This window comes from Melozone crissalis, unplaced genomic scaffold (assembly GCF_028551555.1).
Source record: "Melozone crissalis strain CALT ecotype California unplaced genomic scaffold, PUWL_Pcris_2 ptg000018l_1, whole genome shotgun sequence".
NCBI lineage: Eukaryota > Metazoa > Chordata > Aves > Passeriformes > Passerellidae > Melozone > Melozone crissalis.
This window is the reverse complement of record NW_026535796.1, coordinates 46,052,921-46,076,218: the sequence shown is the minus strand read 5'-3', so window position 1 is coordinate 46,076,218 and position 23,298 is coordinate 46,052,921. Positions and strand designations below refer to the sequence as shown.

Sequence of the window (23,298 nt, the reverse complement as noted above, 5' to 3'; positions counted from 1 at the left end):
ACTTTCCAAGCCCTCAGAATTCACCCTCTTTCTTAGTTTCCACCACTTATTCTTCCAGCTTAACTAAACCATTAAAAATAGACTAACTGATTAGCAGCTCTGGAAATGTGGAAATTTTTATTATCTGGAAAAACACTCTTCCTCATTTCTCCACAATAACCCTACCTGCTACCTGATGCACATTTTGGAAATTTACATTTAATTTTAAAAAAGAGAAAAAAAGAAAGTTTGACAGGGGTTTTTCTTCCTACACACAAAAAACCATAGGAGGAATTACTTCTTGTCACATACTAAGTTAAATCTGAAAACTCTGCTGATAGGCAAGGGCTAAAATAAAATTCATAAAATTTATATACAATCTCTAATGGCAAAGTAATAAAAAAAATTTAAGATTTTGTTCTCTATAACCCAATAATCCTGTACAATCAAAACAAAGGAAAATTTATCAATGAACTATAATTTCTTGACATTGCACACAAATCAGTTTCATCTTGAGCTATTTACAGACTAACAAAACACTTCCATTGATTGTGTAAAAACATGTAAGTGAAAACTCAAAACCATACTTTTATTAAAAATACTACTAATATTAGGGAATTTTATCTACACTAACCAAATGTATAAGGGACTAGAACATCTCCCATATGGCCTATACATTCAAAACATCTGCACAAACGCCACAATTCTCTGCTTTTGAGCCTGAAGTCTTTAATATCCCTCCAACAACAGCTGTGTATCACATGTAGTCTGTAACAGCTTTAGGATTAATTGTTATCTGTTTTTCCTACCTCATTAATCAAAGGCAAACAGCAGATCTAATCTATTTTCTCAGGCAGATTTTGGAAGTGGATGCATGTGTTCAGTCTGTATCAGCCACAGTTTTTCTGAAGCACACAACAGTCATACAGGGCAAGGCAGCTGGTGCTAAGCAGCTGTCCTGCAGAGATAGAGTGGAGAGAAATACCACATCAAAAACAATCACCAGAGTCCTTCCTTCTCAATTCTCAGACTTCACAGTTTCTTAAACACTGCATTCAAGGTCATGCTTTGAAAAATAGCTTCTTAATTTTTTTTTTTCCCCTGGTCTTAGAAACAGGAATAAGGCTCAATGCTGCCTAACAGAGACAACTAAAGTGAGAGATAATCCTGTGGTTCAGCAGACAGGCAGTGCCCAAAGGTTCAGTGCCAGGATATGCCACAGACAGACTGCAGGAAACTAAAGCTGTCACTGCATCTCTCTGAGCCCAAGGGTCCTGTTTGTACTAGAGGGACAACAGCCCCATTTAAAAAAAATCTTTGACATTAAAACTTAAATGTAAGTTCTTCAGAGCACAGACAAACTCCCATATGACCGCAGCTAAACACAACAGTCTCTGTTCTCAGCTAGATCCTGCCAGCTAAAGAGAAAAGCAGTTTTCTTTTCTCATACTTCTCCCACATGCGGCCCCAGAGCAGGCTACCCCTCTGTCACATCTCCAGAGCTTTTCACAGCACAGTGCTGCAGAGCAAAGCACACAAACACACACCCTGCCAAAGGAAATCTGCTTCACGTGCCCTGCACACAGGTCATGGTTACCTGATTAACTCACACTTGGCTTTACACAATTCATTACATGTTGCATTTTCACCTTGTGAGAAACAGAGCTCACTCTCTGAAATTTTAAAAGTTTAATAAGGGATAAAAGGGACAATATCCAGCACTGGAGTGTTTGGGAATATGCCAAAAACACACAATTAGCTTAACACAGTGTTCTTACATACTGTTACATTACAGGGGATAAATAAATACTCATAAGAGTTTACACATATTCAAACATTCCTGTGAGTTTAGGAACTCTTTTGCTTGGCTTTAACCTTTAACTTGTCTGCATGCCATCTTGTAGATTAAATCAATATATTTTATTTCTTCTTGAGGCTCCATTCTGTTGTTTTGACACTTCCTAATAACCAGAGGGTCAGTAGCAAACTTTTTCTCTTGGTGTCCTGGTTCTCGTCACTGTTATCTTATCATTCAGGTAAGATGGTCCACAAATGTGAGAAACCACATAGCTGTTTCACACCATTATCTGAGCTAGTTACACAAAAAAAAGCATTTTAACATTACATAGTTTTTATTTTAATATTATGCTAAGACCTAAGATATATATTGATCACACTATTTTTTATATAAGCTATACGGTACATGCATAAATTGACAGGTTATATTATACCAAAAAGCAGGTAAAAGGAATTACCAATTGTACTATATCAAAATCTTTGTGATCAATAATTTGCAAAAGCAAATATATAAATGCAAAAGCCAATAACTACATTTGCCATTTATAACATGGCTCATGGTTTATTTTGTTTCTCTGTGACATAAATAACAAAACAAAACAAACAATCTGGATGAACGATGCGGAAAGGGTAGAAAAGGGGAACCTACAATCACTGCACATCCTTATAGAGATGGGAAAATCCAGCTGATGGTCTTGTGACACCCTATGAGACCTTCACAGAATCCTGGAATGGTTTGGGTTGGAAGGGACCCTAAACACCATCCAGCTCCAAGCCTCCTGCCATGGGCAGGGACACCTTCCAGCAGCCCAGGCTGCCCTGAGCTCCCTCCAAGCTCGCCACGAACACTTCCAAGGATGGAGCACCCACAGCTTCTCTGGGCAACGCGTTTCAGCGCCTCGCTGCTGTCACAGTGAAGAATTTATTCCTAGTACCTACCATAAACCTGCTCTTCTTTCACTGTGAAGTCATTCCCGCTTGTCTTAAACCCCCCCCCCCCTCCCCAACTTAAACATATTTTATTGAAACACACACATATGTTTCAAACCTCTCCTTCCCACCAGGTGCCTTCCCGCACCTGTGTGGCTGCACCTTCTGCCAGAGGGGGACAGAGCCCGTGGCTCCCGGCCGGACACCCATGGGGCTGCCTCGCCTCCCCGCCGGCTTTACCTCGGCTTATGCCGGATTTACCACCCAGACACAGAGCCCGGCAAGGAGAGGGCGACGCAGCCGCCCCGGGTAACGCAGCCCCTCCGGGTAACGCAGCCGCCCCGGGTAACGCAGCCGCCGGAGCCCGCCCCGAGTCTCCTCACCGAGCGCTGCCCGGGAGCGCCGCCCGCAACAGGCGCCCGCAGGCGGCAGGCCCCGCTGGCGGCGCTCGGGGAGGGGAGCGGGACCGGGCCGGCCCTGAGGGGTCCCCCCGGCTCCGCGGCTGCACTCACCGCTCCGGGGCGCGGGCTGCGGCTCAGGGAGGGCGGTAGGGAGCAGCGGCACCAAGCCCCGAGGCGGCGGAGCGGCGGCGGCCCCGGTGCCTGCGCCGCTCGGGGGCCGGGCTGGGCGGGGCCGGACGTGAGGAAACTTCCGCGGGCGGCGGGGTCGCCATGGCGGGTGAGTGAGGGGGGAGCCGCAGGGAGCGAACGAACGCGGGAGTAGCGGGGGGCGGCCGGAGGCGGGGTCCCGGAATTTCTCAGCAAACTAACGAGGTTTAAAGGGACCGTGGTGCTCTGCCCGGCCGCTGGGCTGCTGCTGTCACACCCCGGGGTGCACCGTGTCCAGCACCTCGCTCCTGTGGAATGGGAGGCTCCCTATGTGTTTTACCAGTTCTCTGTATAAATATCTAAAGAGTGGGTGGGTGGGTGTCAAGAGAATTGAGCCGGGCTCTTCTCAGTGGTGCCAGCGAACAGGACAAGAGGTAATGGGCAGAAATTGATGCACAGGAACGATAAACATGAGGAAGAACTTCACTGTGCAGTGACCAAGCCCTGGAACAGATGAGCCAGAGAGGTTGTGGAGTTTCTGTCCCTGCAGAACCGTCTGGACACAATGCTGTGCCCTGTGCTCTGGGATGGCCCTGCTTGAGCGGGGAGGTTGGACCAGCTGTGACCCACTGGGGCCACTCACAACCTGACCCATTCTGTGATTTTGTGTGGACTTTTTCGATGTGATGAACTCTTTTCAGGCATCTCTGTGGATAAAAGTTGAAGCCAGCAAACATTCAGGCAGGGCATTTGGCTTGGCTTTGAGCCCTGCTTGGGCTGCCAGGGCAGGGCCTGAGGTGCAAAGGTGGGGCTGCTGTGTGTGATCAGAGGAGGAGCAGAGGGTTTTTACATGGAGACACCATGAAATGAGGGCTTTGTGCTCAGCAGTAAAGCACCCACCACCTTCAGCAGGACTCAGCCTTTCCCCAGACTCTTGCAGCTCACATGTTGCTGTGAATTAATTCTGACATCGATGGCATGAGCACTGCACACATGCCATTGCTGCCATGATTTCTCTCTGTCGGGCACTGCATTAGCATCTGACTGTCATTTGATGTCAGAAGACTGCTAGGTCTGCCAGCACTACAAAGCCACTGCTTGTCTGTACTGCAACTGCACAGCTCAGAATGTGCTTCACTTGCTTAATAATGTGGTTTTCTTGCAAATAGCAAGAGATGAGGAATTAGACTTCAGGACCAAAGACAGTTAGTGTAAATTCCATTTTACTTTAATCAATATTTACCAGTAAAGCAGGAAATCCTTCACACAAATGGCTGCTGGACACTGATTTGTTTCTGTATGCTTTAAATGGCTTCAATATCTTAATTTTCTCATACAGCAAAAAGTCCTCCTGATAGTACTCCAAGAAGGCCTGTTTTATCTGTCAGTGCAAGAAAAATTAAAGATAATGCAGCAGACTGGCATAATTTAATGATGAAATGGGAGAGACTGAATGATAATGGATTTACTACAGCAAACAAAATAGTCAACATGAAGATCAGTGAGCAGTAAGTATGCTAATGCACATGAATAAAGATAGCATAAAGATTGCTTTTATTGAGAGATTAATGTTCTTTCTTCACTAGAAAGTTCTTTTGGGGGATGGGAAAAGAACATGTCACAGTGGATAAGCTAGCTCTTAGATCAAACTCTGCAGTTGCATTTCTTTGGTTACATAAACTATTTACATTCAAATAATATCTCGTAGTAATGATATTTGCAAGAAATGGGAAATGTTTATTTTACATAGTCAAATGTAACATATTTTAAATACTTACATAATGTACCAAGTTAAAAATAAGTTCTATAAATCCCAGCCCATGTGAGTTTCCTTATTCTCTTGCATGTTTTACAGTGAGGCATAAAAAGCTCAAGTCAAAAGTTGAGAAGATTTTAAGGAAGAATCAATGATTTTTACAGATAAAAAGTTTTAATGGTCACAACTTAAAACCAACAAGGAATCAACAAAAATACCACACCACAACCACCATTAAAAAAAAAAAGCCCACAGAAAAACTGAAAAAAACCCACTTTGGTAGAGCTTTTATTTTCATGCTGTAATGAGAAACCTTAACTAACAGGGCTGTGAGCAGCTTCTCCAGATCCCTGACAGCTGAAGAGGGTTTGTCTGACAGGGTTCTGACAGGTACAAGCTGAGCAATATTTTGCTGTAATGGTGCCAGATGTTGCTTTTGCTCTTTAGCAGCTCTCTCTCTCCAGTCTGAGTTTTCAGCTGGTGTGAGTCTGCCAGACTGGGCAGGTGTCTGCACACTGGCTGCTCTGGGGTCACACATAAATGTCTTGGCTTAAATTTGCACAAAGGTGAGTTTGTGGTGAGGCTCCAGATTGTCCTGTGGAGCAGCTGAAGCCTGGGCATACCTTGTTGGTGATGGGAGAACAACCTCCAGCACAGGGGCAAGGTAAAGAGGGAAAAAGTGATATCTTAACACCTGCAAATGTTTGTTCAAGCACATGTTCTAAGGTAGAGTGGTTCTGTTTTTCTCTGAAGATTGTGGTACTAACCCCATTTGCCCACATGGCCAGCTATGCTTTGTGCTATTTTTATGTAGGAATTCTCATGAGCAGCCTGTGAGTGAGAGAATTTCTAGGATCAGACTACAAGGATTTTAAATCTGAACTGCTCAAGTTAACCTATGTGTAGTTCTTTATGCTGCCTCATGTTTCTGTTTTAGATTTCAGGACAACAAACTGGAGATAGCATGTGATAACAGTGCCACAGAACCTGAAAAGCCAACCCCAAAATACAATGAAGAGCTGGACAATTGCTGTGCAGAATTACTTGAGACCTTAAAGCAAATGGTAATACTCATTTTTCAGACTTAGTAAATATGAATCAATTCCAAGCATGCTCAAATAACAAGGAAAGGGTCTGAAGTATTTATTGTAGGCAGAAAATTGGGATTTTCATTCATAGTTCTTTGGCTTCAAATCTAAGTAACTATAAATCCAGAGTGTACCATTTATTTGATTGATTGGTAAATTTCAAAATTGTTTTTACATCTTCTGTCAGCTTATAGTTCTACTCCCCCCTTTATAAAGTGATGTGGAAACAAATCATACAAAGAATGCATTCCAAAGCTGCACTTGTTTTCTGTTTCTCATCCTGGATATTCCCTCTGTTTAGAACAAAAGAAACAGCAAAGCATAAAGCAGTGCTCTACCTGCCATCAAATCCTTGCAGCTGCCTTTGATCAGACATAATGCAGTCATACTTTTAGCCTTCCTGCCTGCATTTGCTGTGCAGATCTTCTCTGGAGAGTGGAGTAAGATAATTATGTAACCCAGCATTTTTTCTGGATACCTTGCTAGGAATTAATGTCACCTGTCAGTTTGACAGGAAGCATACATTTTTTTCTGCCAGATACTGTAATTTAAAATTCCTGTTAAAAATAACTTTTACAGCCTTTTGCCAAAGTGGAGGCCCATTAAAAGAATGGTAGATCTAGGTTTTTGTATAGATAGGATACAGACCTCCAGTATTTAGAAAAAGCAGGAAACTGGCTAGATTTCCCTCAGATTTTTTTTCTGTGGGGAAAATGTTTGGGGATTATTTTTTTTTTCCTTCATGTACTCTTGTATTCAGACTACAAATGCATTGATAAAGTTTTTACTCTTCCTGAGGAACAGGAGTCTAAGCAGTCAGTGTTAGATTGGATACTAAACATAGCTACTGTGATCTAATTTATTTTTCATTCCTTAGGAGTTTATACAAGCTTACAGGTTCATGGATGTATCTGTGTTTTAGCTGCTTGATGTAAAGATACTGCCTGCAAGCTTCATTTTGATGTAAATATTCATACCCAAATGCACAAAGTCAGATGGACATGAAGGAAGTGATGGAATTCCCTATTTTTTGAAGCAAGCTGTTAGATCACCCTAGATATATTGTCAGTAGTAGCTTGAGCTGCTTTTCTCACCTGCTGCTGATCTTTTGAAGTTAAAGTCATCTTGATATGGTAATGTACAAAAAGATCTTGAGAGGGCTTGTGCTGTGCTGGTGTGATGTTTTTCCCCACTGCTAAATTGCTATAGGAAAACTGAGGAGGTGAAAAAGTGAGAGAGCTTTAGTATATTTCTACATGTGGCAAACAAAAGAATGTCCAAAACAGAGTCATTATCTACAGTGTTCAAAATTTCTGTGTATCTCATATTAAGTCTTTATATAGATTCCAGTTTTGATTCCTGTCTGGAGTTAAAAAAATGCAAGTTAGAAATGTCAATATTAAATAGCCTGAATAAATAGTGTGTTTTAAAAAATGCTTAAGATTATGGTAGCCTAATATTCCTGGGATATTCATTAATTTTCCATGTTCATCATTTTCAGACAAAAATACAGATGAAAATGGAAAAGCTTACTTCAACTACTAAAGCAATCTGTAACTTGGAAACATTCCACCATGGAGCTGGGAATTGCAAGGCTCCCTTCTTTCATACGTGGCCCACATCATACTTCTGTAAGTAAAATATTGATTATCTTAGCTAATTACATTGTGTCATCAGTGTCATCCAATTTATGACTGAAAAATAAGCCCTCTTATCTGGATGTCTTGCCTGAGAGGGAGAGAGTGCTGTCTCCTTTACAATTGACTAATCAATAAACACAGGAATGTATCACTTGGTTTAGGGTTACTGCTGATGACTGCCAAGCATTGTCTGACATGCAACAATTACAGCTTAGAACTAAATTTGTCAGCAGCTGACAGTGTCCAAGCTGCAACAGCCACATCCTCTGCAGGCAGAGATGAATTTGCAACTTGCTGGTGTTAAGCTGCAGGCTTAACTACTTAACTTGTTTCTTGACATTGAAATTAAACCCTTGAATGCAAAAGCAAGCTATACCTCAGTTAATTCTCAAGCAGCCAAAGAAAAACACCTCTGATCTCAGTGTCAATCAAGACAAGTAAAGAAATATTACACTCTACTGTTAATATTAATTCTTTTAGCATTCACTTGATGGCAAAAGGTACTGCCTCCCAGCTGGTATTACCCCAGTTTTAAAACTGAGTGAATTCAATAGAAGCCTGATTGCATGCAAACCAACTGCCTTCTTTGTGAAAATCATACTTCTGTGAAGCTCTGCCTCTTAATTCACTACCACAGTTTAGCAGGAGTCTTAATGTATCAGTTTCTGCCAGCCTCAAAGAATAAGAATGACAAAGACAACTGCTGTCAAAACACCCATTGTGACTGAATCATTTAGTGATGCTGTCTACTCCAGGAAAGACTAAATCCTTCTGAAGGCAGTGATAGTTCAGGCTAAGGTAGAAGCACAAGATCAGTCTCTCTTTAAAAATACTTTATGTGGTTATTTTTTAGGAATTCAAACAATGAAAGATTACAGATGAATTTTAATCTCCCTACCAGTTTTATTAACATAACTAGTAACAGTTTTTACAATAAATGCTTCAGTTTTGTTCTGTTGGGGTTTTTTTACTGTTGTTTTTCACTATTGGTATTACTTATTGGTGATCATGCATTGCTGAAGTGCTTCACAGCATGTGAGGGCATCCTTTAGAGTAGCTAAAATCAAGAGCAACTCTAAAATGTGAAGCTTGTATTGCAGGATGGCATTGCCAAATTTTAAAATCAAATTTCAGTTCTTTGAAGAATAAATGGATTCTTTTACAGTGGGTCCTGAGAACCAATACCACTGCTTATTCTATAATTAAATGTGGGCTCATGTAAAAATCAGCAGTGTGTAAAATACATCCCAGAGCTGAGGAAATTGTTTAGCATTTTATATTCTAATGTAAAAACATCATTAATGCTGTAATAAAAAGATGGCTTAATTTGGGGAATAGCTTATGTAAGGTAGGGTTTTTTTATGATCCACGTATTACAAGTATAATTTAGCTTTTGAATTGCTGAAATGTTCTGCTCAATGTGCTTGGGTTTTTCAATCCATTTCAGATGAGGTTTGTCTGAAGCTGTCTGAAATGTACAAGAAGGAGCTACAACTCAAGCAAACAATTGTACAAGACATTGCTCATTCTGCTGACCAGGATCTGATGATGGTGTATTTATCCTCGTGGCTGTACCAGCCTTACATTGACAACAGCAGCATGCTGCTGCTCGAAGCCATGCTGCTGGAAACAGGACACAGGCAGTGCTAGAATTCCAGAGGTTACATGGCTGCCTTCTAGGGATGCTAATATGAAACTGAACTGGCATGTTGCAAGGCTTACCAAGTAAGTTGATTTTTTGTAAAACTTATTAAAAATATTTTTCTCTATTCATATTTCTTACTTTGTCTCAGCTGATACTCCTTTTTCTGCGTGGGGCAATCTAGTTTTGGTTGTTCTTATCTATTTTAAATGCAACACAGAAGCTACAGGTAGGAAGCTAAGTCCTCTATAGTCAGAAAGAGGTAAGCACTGCTTGGCAATCTGGGGGATTCAATGCATTTAGAATCTACAGCAAAAGACGTTACTTCCTCCCAAGTCTGGACACCCTAAAATACCTACATGGTCCCTTTTGCCACAGAAATTCAGCAATTCTTGATCTTCCATGGTTTTGGGGGTTTTTTTTGGGTTTTTTTTTTGCAAGAATTAACAGGGCAAATGTTTTTGTACTTGATTTATAAGTGGAGGAAAGCACAAAAAGAAGAATCCAAAAGGATGCACATGGTTTGGTATGTGATTTTGAAATGCTGCTGCAGACAATAGTGTAAATTCTGGTTTGGTTTTGACTCTGGTGTTGTTGTGTACTTCACCCTCAAAGAGTGATCCAAGCTTGAACCAGCACCCAGGGAAGGTTTAGTACAACTCAGCATTTTACAGTCATTATATAATAAGGTCTTGTCCCTTTTAATTAATTTTAACTTTTTTTTTTTGGTAAGAGATGTTTCATGAAAGCATCTGTGAATAAAACGAAACCTGCTTTAGTCAAGGCTGTGTCCCATCTTGTTTGCTCCCTGTCATAGGGCTCAGTGAGTTTTTCCTTGGGTTACTGATACTGATGTCAAGTAGTTTTGGTTTGAAGGTGTCTGTCCTTCTGTACTGATAGGAAAAGCAAAGTCACTTACCTCATTAGCCCCAAGCTGAAACCTTGGGGTTAGCAAGGGAAATTCATCAGTTTCCTGCAGTAACAGGACAGACAGACATGAATTGATAAGTTTTCTTTAAATGTTGTTCTGTTAACAGTGAGGTTGTTTCTGGCAGCTAATAAGAGCTCTATTCTTAGCCCACAATTGCAGCATCTAAAAAGAAATTCTGCTGTAGCTCAAGGAGAATAAAGTTAGGAACAGTGTTGTTGGGTTTTGTTATTTTTTCAGTGGAAGTGTTCCACTTAGTTTAACAGCCACCTTAATTCATCTGAGTTGGGCCAGACCTGTGTCACTATGGAAACATCTCAGTACTTCAGAAATATTTTCCAAGGAGAAAAGATTGATTCACATATAGAACTGTTCTTTTAAGATGAGAGTAGGTGTATTATATTTCCCAGCATGTGCAAATTGATAGGGAAGGCAAAATTGAAGCAAGTTTTCATTTTCTCCACAGGTGGAAATTGTGGTTTGCTCTCATTTCTTAAGAGGAAAAAAGCTCTTCAGGAAGGGGTTTTCATACTCACAGACCCTCTTGCTTATTGACTGTTGTTGGGCATTGGGCGATTACTGCAAAATCATTGCAGAAATGTTTTGTCATTCTAGCTCTAAGCAGTTGATTGTTATATTTGTAGCTCTCAAATATAATTATTAGACAGTCAGTACAAAAGAGTATCATAAGGAATTGCTCACTGCAATGAAAGACTTTGAAAGACCAGCAGAACTTTGCTTTGTAGGCTACCTTCACTTACAAGGTAGGTGTGTATCCTCTGGCAATTACCACCTCCTAAAAAAAGAGGGGAAAAATCCCAAAACAAACAGTAACTCATTAATAACTCATTAATGTATCTTTCACAGCTACTCATAAAAAGCAACGTTTTGGATAATCAAATTCATCTTCTACTTAAGCAACCACAAAAAAAACCCCACCAAACAAAAAAGCCTAAAACTTTAAACTATGTTTAAAGGGACATAGTAGAGCAGTTTATTTAATCTGTAAATTGTCTTCTGTTTAGATTCAATTTTAATGTTTTTCTTTCTGGTAACAATACCATGAAAAAAAAAAAAGTCAGTGTTCATACTCAATTTAAGAAGAATTCTCCTGTCCTTGCCAGATTTGTCTGATTGTCCCAGTATTCAGCAATGAGGTGACAAACACATTTTAAGGATGTTACCACTTTTCAGTAATGTCTGCTCATTTAATACTGTTCTTTTTTACCTGCTAAACTTCTTGAAAGAAAAGACAGTGCCCTGGACAAGATGCTGGTAGGAGGTCTCTACAAAAATATAATCTGATCCAAGGATCATATTGAAAGTATGACAGAAATTCAAGTAATTTGCCAAGTTTTTCTCCCTGCCTAGAGCAACAGTCCCTTTGTAATATGATTAAAGAGTAAAAGGTAGTGTGGAGTTACTGCAAAGGTTCAAGTGTAGAACTCATAAAGGATGCATCATCTGAAAGGGGAAAAAAAAAGTGTAATACCACTCTAACAAGACTAAAGCAAAAAAAGAATTTGGTACCTCATTAAGGAAAATTATATCACTACTTATGCATTTTCCCATTTATGTCTATGTAACAGCAATTTTTAAAGGTGTGGCTGAACATTAGACAAGCAACTTAAACACATTTCCAACTGTTCAGTACAAATCAGATCTTTTGAGGCTATTTTTGTCTCAACTCAGGGAGTGCTTATTTCAGTAAGGACCAGCTAGGCTGTCACATTGTTCCCAGAATGCACAAGTTTGTGGATTATACTTAAACCTGCTCGTTTTTCCAGGCAGATTTATGTGCATCAAGTCTAGATGCTAATGAAAATTCAAGATAGCTTTTAAAAAGCACAATAACAGCATTTTGTAATCTCAGTGGCACAGAAAATGCACATTTTTAATATAGCTTTTATTTTACCCATATACAGCTTGCCAGTACACAGCACATCACTGCTGCACAGCAGTACAACTTACTGCATTTTGAGATGGCTAAAGAGAAAAGGAATTACATAACAAAAGGGAACAGTGCAAGTTTTAGCGTTGACAAGATTTCCACTTTCCACCCATCCCCAACATATAAAGCAAATAGAACAATGTTAATTCTAGAATTTTTGGTTGCAATGCTGCTAAATTTATATAAACATAAGTTATAAAAAGTACAGGGCATAGAAACAGTTTACAAATAAGTTAAATTTCAATTATCTCAGTATTCACATTAGAAAAATATACATTTTATAATCAGTCTTTTCCAGAAGAAAGCTTATAGGGTTTTCTAATTTATGGCTCCAATTCACTCTGAGAGAGCAAAATATCTTCACTTTGGCCACCTGCTTCCATTGCCAGTAGTGCTTCCACTGTTTCCAAAGGTATCCCTTGGGGTGTGCGGATGTGCATTGTAGTGCCATTGGAATCAGTCACAATGACGATGCCTTCTGCCTGAGACAAAACAGCAGTGTCTGGATGAGACAAGATAAGCCCATCTGAAGTCTGAATAAAAATCTGTTCGTGTCCCTGAGACAAAAAATCATGGCTCTCATCGGAAATCTCAAAAGCTACAGTTTCATCTACAGTAACTGTATTTGCCAGCTCGTGTGCTTCCTCTGTCCCACAAGAATATTCACTGTGGTGTTTGAAAGCATTTTCCTGGTTCCCATGAACAGACAGGGAAGCTCCCTGGCCAGGGTTCTGGTGTGACTCAGCCTGAGCCCTCTGAGGGTAGTTTATTGGCACAACATTTGTTGAAAACACCTTCTCAAGTTCCTGTATCTCATCAGTCACATCAGCATTATGGAGCTGCTCAGAATGTTCTTTAATTGCAAAATTCGGGTTTTCTTCTTGCAGCTGATGATATTTTGGACTGTGACCATTTTCTGTGCTCGTTGTCAGGCCAGTGCTCTGCCTGGCCCCTGCCTGCTCCATCAGGGAGCTGTGGAGCTCAGGAGCTGCCGGTGGCCCTGCCACGCTCCCGCTCACAAAGCGCGCCTGGAGCGGCCCGGCCGAGCCTCCTGCTGCCACAGGCAGCACCACTCCGGGGTGCAGCAGGGATCCTTCACCTGCCAGGCCTGCTCCCTGCATCCCTGCAGGCTGGGGATACTCCATCCTCATTTCCACAGTCTGGGAGAAGGTACCTGAATTTGCACCATCGATTCCAACTCCTGAATCAGCAAGTGAGTTATGTTCCTCTGCTGTCTGTAATGTACTTCCAGCTGTACAGCAGGTGATATGCCTGTCTTCTGAAAGCAGGATTTCTCCATTTAATGGATTAAAACCTGAAAAGGGAGAAGAAGTATTATTTTGTTGGGCAATCTAATATTGCATGCTAAAAAACCTGTATTTCAGCAATAGTTTTGGAGGAAAAGCTAGACTACTTCCCTGCTTTGCTTCTCCCAGATTAGCAAACCTGAAGCACCTTACAGGAGTTTCATAGAACTTCCCAATGAGAAATTCATTATAAAATATAAATATACAAATATAAAATCATAAATATATAAATACTAAAATTATAACTTTTAAAATATTTAAATTTCCTTATTTTTGAATAGTGATAGTTTGTCAAGTATTTCTGTATTAAGACACTTTACATTTAGAGGCAGTATTTTCCTGTTCATCCTGAAAACAACCTGGGCTCAAAGGCAAGCTCAATTTTGTTCCATCTGTCATGCAGCCAGTAATATTAAAAGATAAAGACTTTACCAGGCACAAACTTGTCAGCTGCTCACCCTCATCACTTTTAGTAAGTTGATGGAAGCATTTAAACTTGTTTAAATTTCTATTCCTAATCAAGCTCATCCTGGACTCAGACATGTCATCAGGTTGCTACATATTAATTAGCTGTGCTAAGAGCCCCAGCAGCACTTTTGTCCTGTGCCAGAAAAGGTAAAAACCATAAGAAATGCAGTGTTCTACCAGTTACTTGACCTGGACCTGACCAGGGTCCCAAGCCCTGAAAGTAGCTGGACAATAACTACTAAGCTGCAGTGGTATGAGCTGTCAGTCTTTATTATTAAAGCTCAAAATGAACAAGTAAGTTGGTTTGGTTTTGGATTCTTTTTGTTATGAAAGATACCACTGCACAAAGAAGGAGACTTAACACTGCAGAGAAGACTATTTTTAACATTTTGCACTGTAGACTAGCAAACACGCTACTAGCAGGTGCAAGAAAAATGTAATTTTAAAAATTCCTAGCCCAGAAGAAAATCATAGTGCAGCAAGAAGTAAGCATGGTCATGCAGAGAGCCTTTCAGAGAAAGAAAATCTAATGGAGGGAAACAAAAATAACCATTGACTGAAAGGCATACAAAGGGCAAAGGCACTTAGAGCAACACCAAAACAAGGTATTTACAAAGTGGATGGTACTGATAGACATATCTTACTAGAGATCTACTTCCCTTTCACTGTTACCCTGCTAATCTGAAGGGCAGCAGGATGAAACATAAGAAGTAATATAAAGAAAGGCAACCACCTGAAGACTGTGGTGCCAAATGGTGCCTCAATTCCAATACAAGATGTATTCCAATGATTGATACAGGACAGCCTACACCAGCTCTCCCTTTCCCCCAAGTTCCACAAAGCTCTGGTAATTGTGCTGTTGTAGCTGGCAGGGGCCAGAGGAAGGATGTGCACTGTGCTTCCTCTGCTCTCCCACAGCTGACACAAAGGTTGTGCACTCAGGGGGACAGGACAGACAGGGAGCACACAGCAGAGAACACTACTATGCTCATAAATAGTATCAATCACTGATTATCATGCATCCAGCACTGCTGTCTGCATCATCTGTAACTTTTCCCTCCTCATGAGACCTTTCCAGTTAAACAGCTGCTTTTGAAGGACCTGGGAAGCAAGTTAAGAGATGAAACTGGAAGACAAAAACCACAGTAGCTTGAAGAACAAAGATTTGTTCAGCTCCTCCATGAACAGAACTGGAAAATCTGAAGTTACCATCTTTTCCAAACAGCGTACACAAATTCCCACTGCTTTCTTTCACTTCATCTTGAGTGGCATAAGCATTGTTCACATTTTCTGTTACATCTTCCAACTTGGTCCTTTTGGCTGGTGGCAGCAGTTCTTCCCCTGAGCTCTGTCAATACAAGAGATGATTAGCTGCAGCCTGTAACACTTGACAATATTGGAAAAGATAACTGTGGGAACATCATGGCAGTGAACTGATGATCCTCGAAAACAGGATTTACACTAAAGGTCTTCCTAAGAGGTAAGGATTTAAACACAGCTCTCACACTTCACCAAAACCTCAAAGGGGACAAAACACAGCTCTCTGCTACAGCTATAAACAGACTGAAGCTCATCAACTGACTTGTCAGAAAGAAACTGTTTGCATGTCCCCACCCCAATTAGCACAGCAATCATTTCTCCACTGTCTGAACCTGCTGTAGGTTAGGCAGTTTCCTCTGATACAGGCTGGAATCTGTGGAGCCCCCAGTTACCAGCACCTCAATTAAGTTATTTTGTCCCTGTATCAAAGACCTGTAAGTCTTTGATACTCTGTCCTGAATGCTACCAAGTGTCTTCCCAAAGCCCATACTTACTGTGCTAGTTCATATGCCCTGCTATGATACCACAGCAGAGAGTATTTTCAGTATTTCTGAACACCACAAAAGCTTTACTTTAACATGACTCAGATAATATAGCATGATTTTCTAAGGAATAATTATGTATTTTTAAAAGTTTTAATTGGTCTTAGTTTCACTTGTTATTTTCACAAAGCTGTTCCATACCTCAGCTGACCGTTTTTGTCCCAGTATGTCCACAGGCACTTGCTCACTGACCATTTTAAAGACACATTGTGAATAAGGGTCTGCACCTTGCATCTTCTGTTCTCCAGTGAGTATTTCTGTGATTCCTAGAGATTCAGCAACCTTCAGAAACAGATATAAGGAAAAAAGTAAAAGTTAGCCTCTCAGATCTGAATACATACATGCTGAAATACAGATTAGTTTTCTTAAAACTGAACTAGAGCTACATCATATCTAGCCTGACAATCACCTCAGCTCAATGCAAGTATTTAGATTCCAATGTTTTCTACCAGCCTTCACACTGACACATGAACATCACCTTCATCTGAAGGTGATTGTTAACAGGCAAACTTGAAAGAATTATGGTTATATATAGAATCCAGGGACAGTTACTCAGAGCAGTGTTTAATAAAGATTATTGAGGCACTCCATCATATAAAAAACATTTAAATTTTCTGTTTAGAGTATCTCTGTGTAGTTAAGGATTTTCCCCTCTCCTCGTGTTCCATTCCTGTGCTTAGTCCTTACACAGATGTGCTACCATCCAGCTTCTCAAGGCCAGGTTGTTTTGGGGTTTGGTTCGGTCTTGTTCTTTTTTAAAGAGCATCATTCTATATTCAGAGTGCACATGAACACAGAAGAGAAGCAAGAAAGAGGTTTCATCTGTCTTTCTAGACACAGCTCCATAAACAGTGAATCTGGAGTCAATAATAATAGTTTGCAATTTTATTAATGTAGTCACTACCTTTAATGTTTGTTAATGTGACTGTGAACTGCATAGATGCATTCAGTTTGCCCTCGCTTTGCAATGAAATTACCTCTTTAAATCAAGGTCACTCATTTTAAATATAGACCCCCCCCTCCTTCTTGATCAAACATCAGGATGTGCTTTGATTAGTGGTTAATGCTAAATAAACCTTGCAGTAACATGCAGCTTCCTACTACTCTAGATATGCAAGGCAGGCATCAGCACTGCTAGAATTGTTTTTTTATCTTTCTAGTTGTATCCACTGACATAAACTAGAATTGAAGTTTTATTATGGATTTCTTTTTCTTCTTGCTAAGTTGTTGGACTTTTCACAATAATGCCTATTTTTGCTAATTAAAAATCTTGTTGTTTTAAAATAGATTTACCTGCATGAGAAAATTAATTATCACAGAAAATTAAAAATGCAAGGCATCTAAAATAAAACACACAAACAAACTAACCAATCACAGTTCCAAACAGAGTGCTTTATTACCTTAGCATCTTTTATTTCAACAGGCTGTTGACAATTCACAGAATCAGAATTACTGAGGTGATCATAAGCCATTTTCTTTACCATGTTATGCAAATCTTCAAACTCCCTGTACACATCTGGAAAGTAAGCTTTGGCTGGATGTCCTTTTTCCACCTGGGAATAAGAGGGGAATAAAAAGGGGCTTGTTTCTCCCTCCCCTATACTTTAAAAAAAGATTAAACTAAGATCTGTCAATTTTGTTCTGTTCAACATTTTAAAATAGAAACATTTAAGTCAAAAGACTGTGGAATATTCAAAATGCCACTGAACCAGGCAGCAAAAAGCAAGGCTTTGAGTTGAGACCTACCAGAGTTTTGCCTGTGTAAGACTGAAGTGGTGTGTGGAACATCTACATGCTGCACAATATTAATTTAGGAAATTCAATTATGTCTCTAAAGGAATCTTTTTACGTGTACTAATGGACATATCCCTAAAATAATTTAATATTTTTACATAAAAACTCACCTTCATCAAGAGGAATTCATACACTGTAACAAGCTTTGTAAGACGTGGGAGAGCCAGCTCCATTAAATCTTCATTATCACATTGTTGTATTAGCTGTCAAAAGCCAGAATGAGATTATTAGGAAAAAGCAGCCCACACATTATGCACCCCATTTTCAGAACATAAAATATCACTACTTTTTTTTTGAAAGATATGCTGTATGTTTAGGCAGCTTTAAGAATAGATGTAAACTAACTCCAAAATGGGGTAAGTTACAAAACCTCAGAATAGGTTTTACTACTCATGTACAGACAAAACTCAGTCCCACAAATGTTGCCAATTCATAGAAAGAACAGCAACCTCAGTAGCTTTAGTGGCCATAAAGGATCTATAACACACAGAAACCAAAGAACAAGTTGTGTTACTTGGATTTTAACCCCCATTCTATCCTTCGCCAAGACCTTTGTGGGTTTGTTTTGATGTTTTTGGGTTCTTTTCATTATTATTTCTTTTACTGTGTTGGAGGAGATACTAGTAATAGCCAGTAACTTTCTCCAGAAAAAGGGTAGCAAGAATATATCTACATGTCAGAAGTCCCTTTCCAAACCCAGTTCCCATTTTCCTTTTTCCAGTTTTCTGCTGGAAGTATTTTTTTCTTAAAAGACAATGTTTTCTTCTTAGAAGCCATCTAAGGCTTTCATCTTGTCCATACATAAGGATGTAAAAAAAAAAAAAATTTAATTATTCATTGAAAATAAATGATAAAAAAAAAAGGGTGTGGGAAATTCAGCTGGGGTAAAAATACTTGCAAAGTAATTGCAGAAGAGAACCATACCTCTTTTAACCTAGCTTTTCTTCTGAATACATTGTGTTCTGCTGACACACTACTAAGTGACTTTGAAGGGGACTGACCAGGTCTGCTAAGCCTTCCAGAACACCTGGACCTTCCACCCATCCTGGGCCGACCACGTCGCTTTGGTCGTCGGGGTCTTCCAGGTCCTTGTGGGGTTACAGGTCCCTGGCGTCCTGCACTGCTTTCATTTGGTTGTTCTGCCAGCAAGTGGCTGCTTGCCTCACACTCTGCTGCCTTAATTAAAAGGAAAAGTCTTTATTCACCATTTTAAACAGTTTTGAGGAAGACAGTTTTAAAATTAAGTTTGTCATCTATGCAAACAATAAACAGCATGTTAAAAAATGCAAAGCTGGATACAAGCATAACTTGCAAAGAAAGTTTTGGAATAAATCCAACACATGAGTAACACTGCTACTTCTGCATCACATATATGCCATTATATGCAAAGTTAGCATTTTTGAACCAGAAGATGTCACACAAAATAAAAAGGTAAAATAAACATAATGAAAAAGGTGGTTTAAGTGGGTTAGATACATTTAATATTTTTGAAGTAAAATACATCCTCTTTAGATAGAGGTTGTAGAAATAAAACTTAATTAGCAGTAAAACATAATTTGGGTTTCATTTTAACTATGTCAAAGCATGAAGACTTTATAAGAAAGGCAAAAACTCTGACGCCATGAACAGTGACAAGCCCAGTAATTAAATTCCAAATGTACTACCCAGTTACCACATTTCAAAATCCTGTCTTCCCTAGGAACACAGCTAGGAAGCAGCTTCTGTTATAAGATCATACAGAAAGTCAGAGTGCCTTTTATATGTTTAAGTTAAGATGATCATTTCAGTGTAAAACTCTTTAACTGTTCAAAGCAGTGACTTCTTACTTAAGCATCTTCCCCTTCCAAGATAGAATTTCTAAGAATGTTCCAGCATCTTTCAAGAAATTAGTTTATAATAGTACTGAGTTACATCAGGCTTCTTTGCATAATCTGTGCATTTGCATCCCAGTGTTCAGTAACTCCCTACTATTCTACTGATTAGGAAAGCTCTATAAATGGCAAATTTATGTCAGTTCTATCCAGGGATTAAATTACTAAATTAGTTCTAAATTTGACACAGGATTAGGGGTTGAGCATGGGGAATCTTGATTGGCTTCCTGTCTGTATCATACTACAATAATTCAGAGAGCAGACTTCAGTAGTCTGCAATTCTCTTCTTCCAGAGATGATAACTGAGTGGAGAGGATGAGGGAAGGTTTGTTTGCTGTAAATTTTCACTTTCCTGAGAACAACTTCACTATTACAAAGACAAGTAATAAACATGATACCCCTACATCTAAACAAGTACTTTATCCTAACCAGCAGCTGCATCAGCTGCAAAATGTTGAGAGTGATTTCAATATTAAAAGAGAAACTTTTCTTTGAAGTGACCAGCTTAGAACATCACAGGAAAAAATTTGCAGCTGAGGCAGCTTCTACCCTAGAGGGTGGAATTTCACAAGTGTTTAGTGTGCAGAGTTTCAAAGCCTCACTTTGGAAACCTGCTCTAGGAAAAGCTGCAGTTCACTGTTGTGCTCCAAATAAGAGATTTTTCTGTGATGACATTATTTCAGCAACAGAAAATGAGAGCAGATGATGTGCTGCTGTCATGTTAAAGGCTGTAACTGAACAACAGTGTTCTTATCCAAATGCAGAGAAGAATGTCATTTATGGAGACAAGGTGAAAACCATATGTCAGAAACACAGTAAGAAATGAACACTCAGTGAACATTTAGTTGTATGTGTCTGTGCAAGAGTGTTATTGCTGCAGCACTGCAAGAGACAATTTGATTTTTAAAGGACTTCAATGGGAAATTTGCCTAATGTAGTCTATCAGCGGATATTTCTGAGCAGTACAAGACTGTGCAGCTACAGAACTGCCATTCCACTTTCCACAGAATTGACAGATTTTCTAAGTAACACTTTACCTGTTCTCCAGCCTTTGAATGAACAGTTTCTTCCAGACTGGTAGCTAGTGCTTTTTCATGACTTAAAGTGACAGCAATTGAATCCAAATGTGCTGGACTCATCATTTCCTCTTCCACAAATATACTTCCATTAGGCTTATTTAGAGGTATTTTCTGAGGTGAAGGCTCCAGCTGTCCATGGTCTGGGTTAAGTTTATAATGTCTTGCTAATCCTCCTTTTCCTATGTAAGATTTTTCACAAGTCTGACATTTAAATGTCTTGGGTTTCAGATTATAATTTGAAGAACTGAATAATGCATCCTTTCCCTTCACCTTTCCTTCTTCATCATCTTCTATGCTCAGCTCAGAGTAGTCATCAGAATCAGACTGATGACCATCAGCCAAATCCTCCATTTTAATGAATTTATAATCTTTAGCTTTGTATTTGGGGGGGCGTGAAATCCGTCCAGAACGAGTTTTCACCTTCAAGGATTTCTTTAACTTGTCATCCTTTTGCTTTTTTTCAAGGCTTGGCGTACTTGCTGAACTGGCTGCAGCCACGGTAGGTTTTGGAGACCTTGAAGGTGATGCTGTGGCACAAGAAGCCCTCTGTCCATTCACCATCTTGGATGGGGGAATCTTGTCCCCAGACACTGCCCCGTGAGATGGGAAAGGCCTCTGCATAAGCAACTGAACCGGAGACTCAGAAGAACTATGCAGGAGTAGCTGCTGCTGCTCAGTTCCTGAAACAGGCTGTATCCTGATTATCTGGGGATTAATAATGCCAACTCCTGGTATGCTGGATTTCCTACCAACTGGCTGACTCAGCGTTATAGTTTTGGACTGGATTGGTGCCAACGATGTCATTGGCCCTTCAGTTTCCTTCATCTGTCCTGGCTGAACTTGGACACAAATGGCTTCCAGCTGCTTTTGTGGAAAAAAGAAAGAGTTGCAATTACACACATTTATTTCTTTATTAATAAATAAATGCAATATTTATTGAGATAATACACACATTCTCTTAAAGCAAAGTGTGAAGAAACCACTGCACATCATTAACTTTCCATCTTAATGCATCAAAGCAGATTCCCTTCCTTCAAGCTATGGGTTTTCCTGCACATTTTCTGCTGTGACTGTAGTTCAACTAAAGCATGTAAGGTTTGCTCTGAGGCCATGTCACAGCTTTGTTTCCTGCTAGCAGGCCTGTCTGGAGTAGCAGAGTCAATGCCATCACTAAGTCACGTTCATAACCTTCAGCAAACCCCACTGGGAAAGGGAAAACTACAGTCTGCTACATGACACAGGCCAAATACCCAGTCCAGCACATCCTATAATGTGTGTTCAGTTCACAAAAACTTAGTGGTGATGATTCACAGAATCAGATGCTGCTGTTTATCTCCCTCACAGTTTCCCTGCCTCATCCAAATTTCTGCTTCAGTTCAATCACTTCACAGCCTACACCCCAAAGGTGGGTTGGAAGCCCAGGGACCTGCAAGAGGCATGCAGTAACTTCCTGTGCATCACCACTTAACCACTACCCAACAGTTCTAAGCTGTTCTTGGCTGCACGTGTTGTCAGACTGAAATACTGACCACAGCAGCTATTAGTTACATTCAAACACGGATTTTCCTAAACCACATTGAAAGCTGTGCCTTTGAGCTGCGGGAGCGGAGTCTACACCCGAGGGCAGGTGTGACTGAAGAGAACGGCAAAAAAAAAAAAAAAAAAAAAAAAAGAAAAAGGATTAGACCCGCGGGAGCCGTGGCTTTCACCACCAACGGAGCGCCGCAGCCTCCCTCCCCCCAGCCCCGGGGTTACCTTGTGCGGGAGGAGGCGGGCGGCGGCCGCGGCCCTGCCCTGCTGCAGGGCGACCTGCTGGGCCACGCTCTGCAGCTGCCGGGCGGCGTTCTGCATGATGCCGCCCGCGGGGCAGGGCTGCGGCGGGGGCGCCGCCGGCTTCAGCTGCTCCTGGGCCTTGCTCACTTGCTCGATGACCCGCCGGAGCTCCGCGGGGGCCAGCGGCGCGGCGGCGGGACGGGCCGGCGGGGTTGGCCCCGAGCTCTCCAGCAGCCGCTCCAGCAGCCGTCGCTGCTCGCCGGCGCTCAGCCCCGCGCCCTCCGCCGCGCTCCCGTCCGCCCGCAGGTACAGCACGGGACCGCTCGCCGCCGCCCCCACGCCGGCTTCCAGGGCGGCCAAGCTCTGCACCAGCTCCTCCGTCACCGCCGGCAGCTCCGCGCCGCCGCCGCCGCCCTCCTCTCGCCCCGCCGCCCCGCCGGGGAGTGCCCCGCGGGTCCCGGGGGGCTCGTTCTCAGCGGGCGGAGGGGACGGCAGTGCCCCGGCGCCCCCCGCCCCGGGAGCCGCCATCTTGGCAGGCGCGGGCGGGCGGGCGCCGCATCGGCGGCTGCCCCCGGCGGTGTCGGCAGCGCGGGCGATGCGCGGGGCACCGGCGGCGGGGCCAATGGCGCCCCCGGCAGCGCCCGCCGCGCCCCCCCGGGGCGGGGCCGCCCGGCGCCGACGGCGGCTCGTGCGGGCTAAACCGGCGGAGGTGCGCCCGCAGCTCCTGGCCCCGGTGGGGCTGGATGCGGGACCCGCGGGCGGAGTTACCGTGAGTTGGGTTTGCCCGCTGTTCGAGCTGAGTCTGTACCGAGTCGCGGTACAAGAGGGACATGGAGCTCCTAGAGCGGGTACAGTGGAGGGCAGTGGGAGGTAGCTGAGATACCG

General features: G+C 41.6%; 3 protein-coding genes across 7 annotated transcripts in view; 1 reads left to right on the top strand and 2 right to left on the bottom strand.

Moving 5' to 3' along the window:
- Positions 1-3,298, bottom strand: part of TECPR2 (tectonin beta-propeller repeat containing 2) — a 43,079-nt gene extending 39,781 nt beyond the window's left edge. For 2 of the 3 annotated variants that reach the window (XM_054275477.1, XM_054275479.1), the window contains exons 1-2: positions 3,219-3,298; positions 789-937 (exon numbers count right to left, since the gene is read on the bottom strand). The gene's annotated coding sequence lies outside the window, so the exon portion shown is untranslated. The remainder of the gene's footprint in view (positions 1-788; positions 938-3,218) is intronic. The other variant, XM_054275478.1, reaches the window with a different exon arrangement.
- Positions 3,299-3,355: 57 nt separating this feature from the next.
- Positions 3,356-21,170, top strand: CINP (cyclin dependent kinase 2 interacting protein). Of its 2 annotated transcripts, XR_008483003.1 has the most exons (6): positions 3,356-3,384; positions 4,594-4,762; positions 5,948-6,074; positions 7,600-7,729; positions 9,186-9,463; positions 21,106-21,170. XR_008483003.1 is itself a non-coding variant. In XM_054276001.1 (5 exons), exons 1-5 carry the CDS (start codon positions 3,378-3,380, stop codon positions 9,386-9,388), a joined length of 636 nt encoding a protein of 211 aa, XP_054131976.1. In that variant the 5' UTR covers positions 3,356-3,377; the 3' UTR covers positions 9,389-9,863. The 2 variants fall into 2 exon arrangements, 1 of the variants encoding a protein (XP_054131976.1); XM_054276001.1 differs by lacking the exon at positions 21,106-21,170 and having other exon boundaries at positions 9,186-9,863.
- ZNF839 (zinc finger protein 839) lies at positions 11,823-22,941 on the bottom strand. Of its 2 annotated transcripts, none has more exons than XM_054275999.1 (8): positions 22,396-22,941; positions 20,599-21,504; positions 18,615-18,866; positions 17,801-17,893; positions 17,297-17,449; positions 16,038-16,178; positions 15,244-15,382; positions 11,823-13,574 (listed from the first exon to the last, which is right to left on the bottom strand). In XM_054275999.1, exons 1-8 carry the CDS (start codon positions 22,939-22,941, stop codon positions 12,583-12,585), a joined length of 3,222 nt encoding a protein of 1,073 aa, XP_054131974.1. In that variant the 3' UTR covers positions 11,823-12,582. The 2 variants fall into 2 exon arrangements, with proteins under 2 accessions (XP_054131974.1, XP_054131975.1); XM_054276000.1 differs by having other exon boundaries at positions 11,824-13,574; positions 20,599-21,501; positions 22,396-22,509.
- Between the last annotated feature and the right edge of the window lie 357 nt (positions 22,942-23,298).

Excerpts from the sequence above, each read along its gene's own strand:
- CINP (XM_054276001.1), top strand. Across the intron at positions 6,075-7,599 it reads TTGAGACCTTAAAGCAAATG|ACAAAAATACAGATGAAAAT; the intron begins GTAATACTCATT and ends CATCATTTTCAG. Across the intron at positions 7,730-9,185 it reads GTGGCCCACATCATACTTCT|ATGAGGTTTGTCTGAAGCTG; the intron begins GTAAGTAAAATA and ends AATCCATTTCAG.
- ZNF839 (XM_054275999.1), bottom strand. The coding sequence starts at position 22,941 with ATGGCGGCTCCCGGGGCGGGGGGCGCCGGGGCACTGCCGTCCCCTCCG. Across the intron at positions 21,505-22,395 it reads CCCGCCTCCTCCCGCACAAG|CAGCTGGAAGCCATTTGTGT; the intron begins GTAACCCCGGGG and ends TTTCCACAAAAG. Across the intron at positions 17,450-17,800 it reads ATGAATTCCTCTTGATGAAG|GTGGAAAAAGGACATCCAGC; the intron begins GTGAGTTTTTAT and ends TCTTATTCCCAG.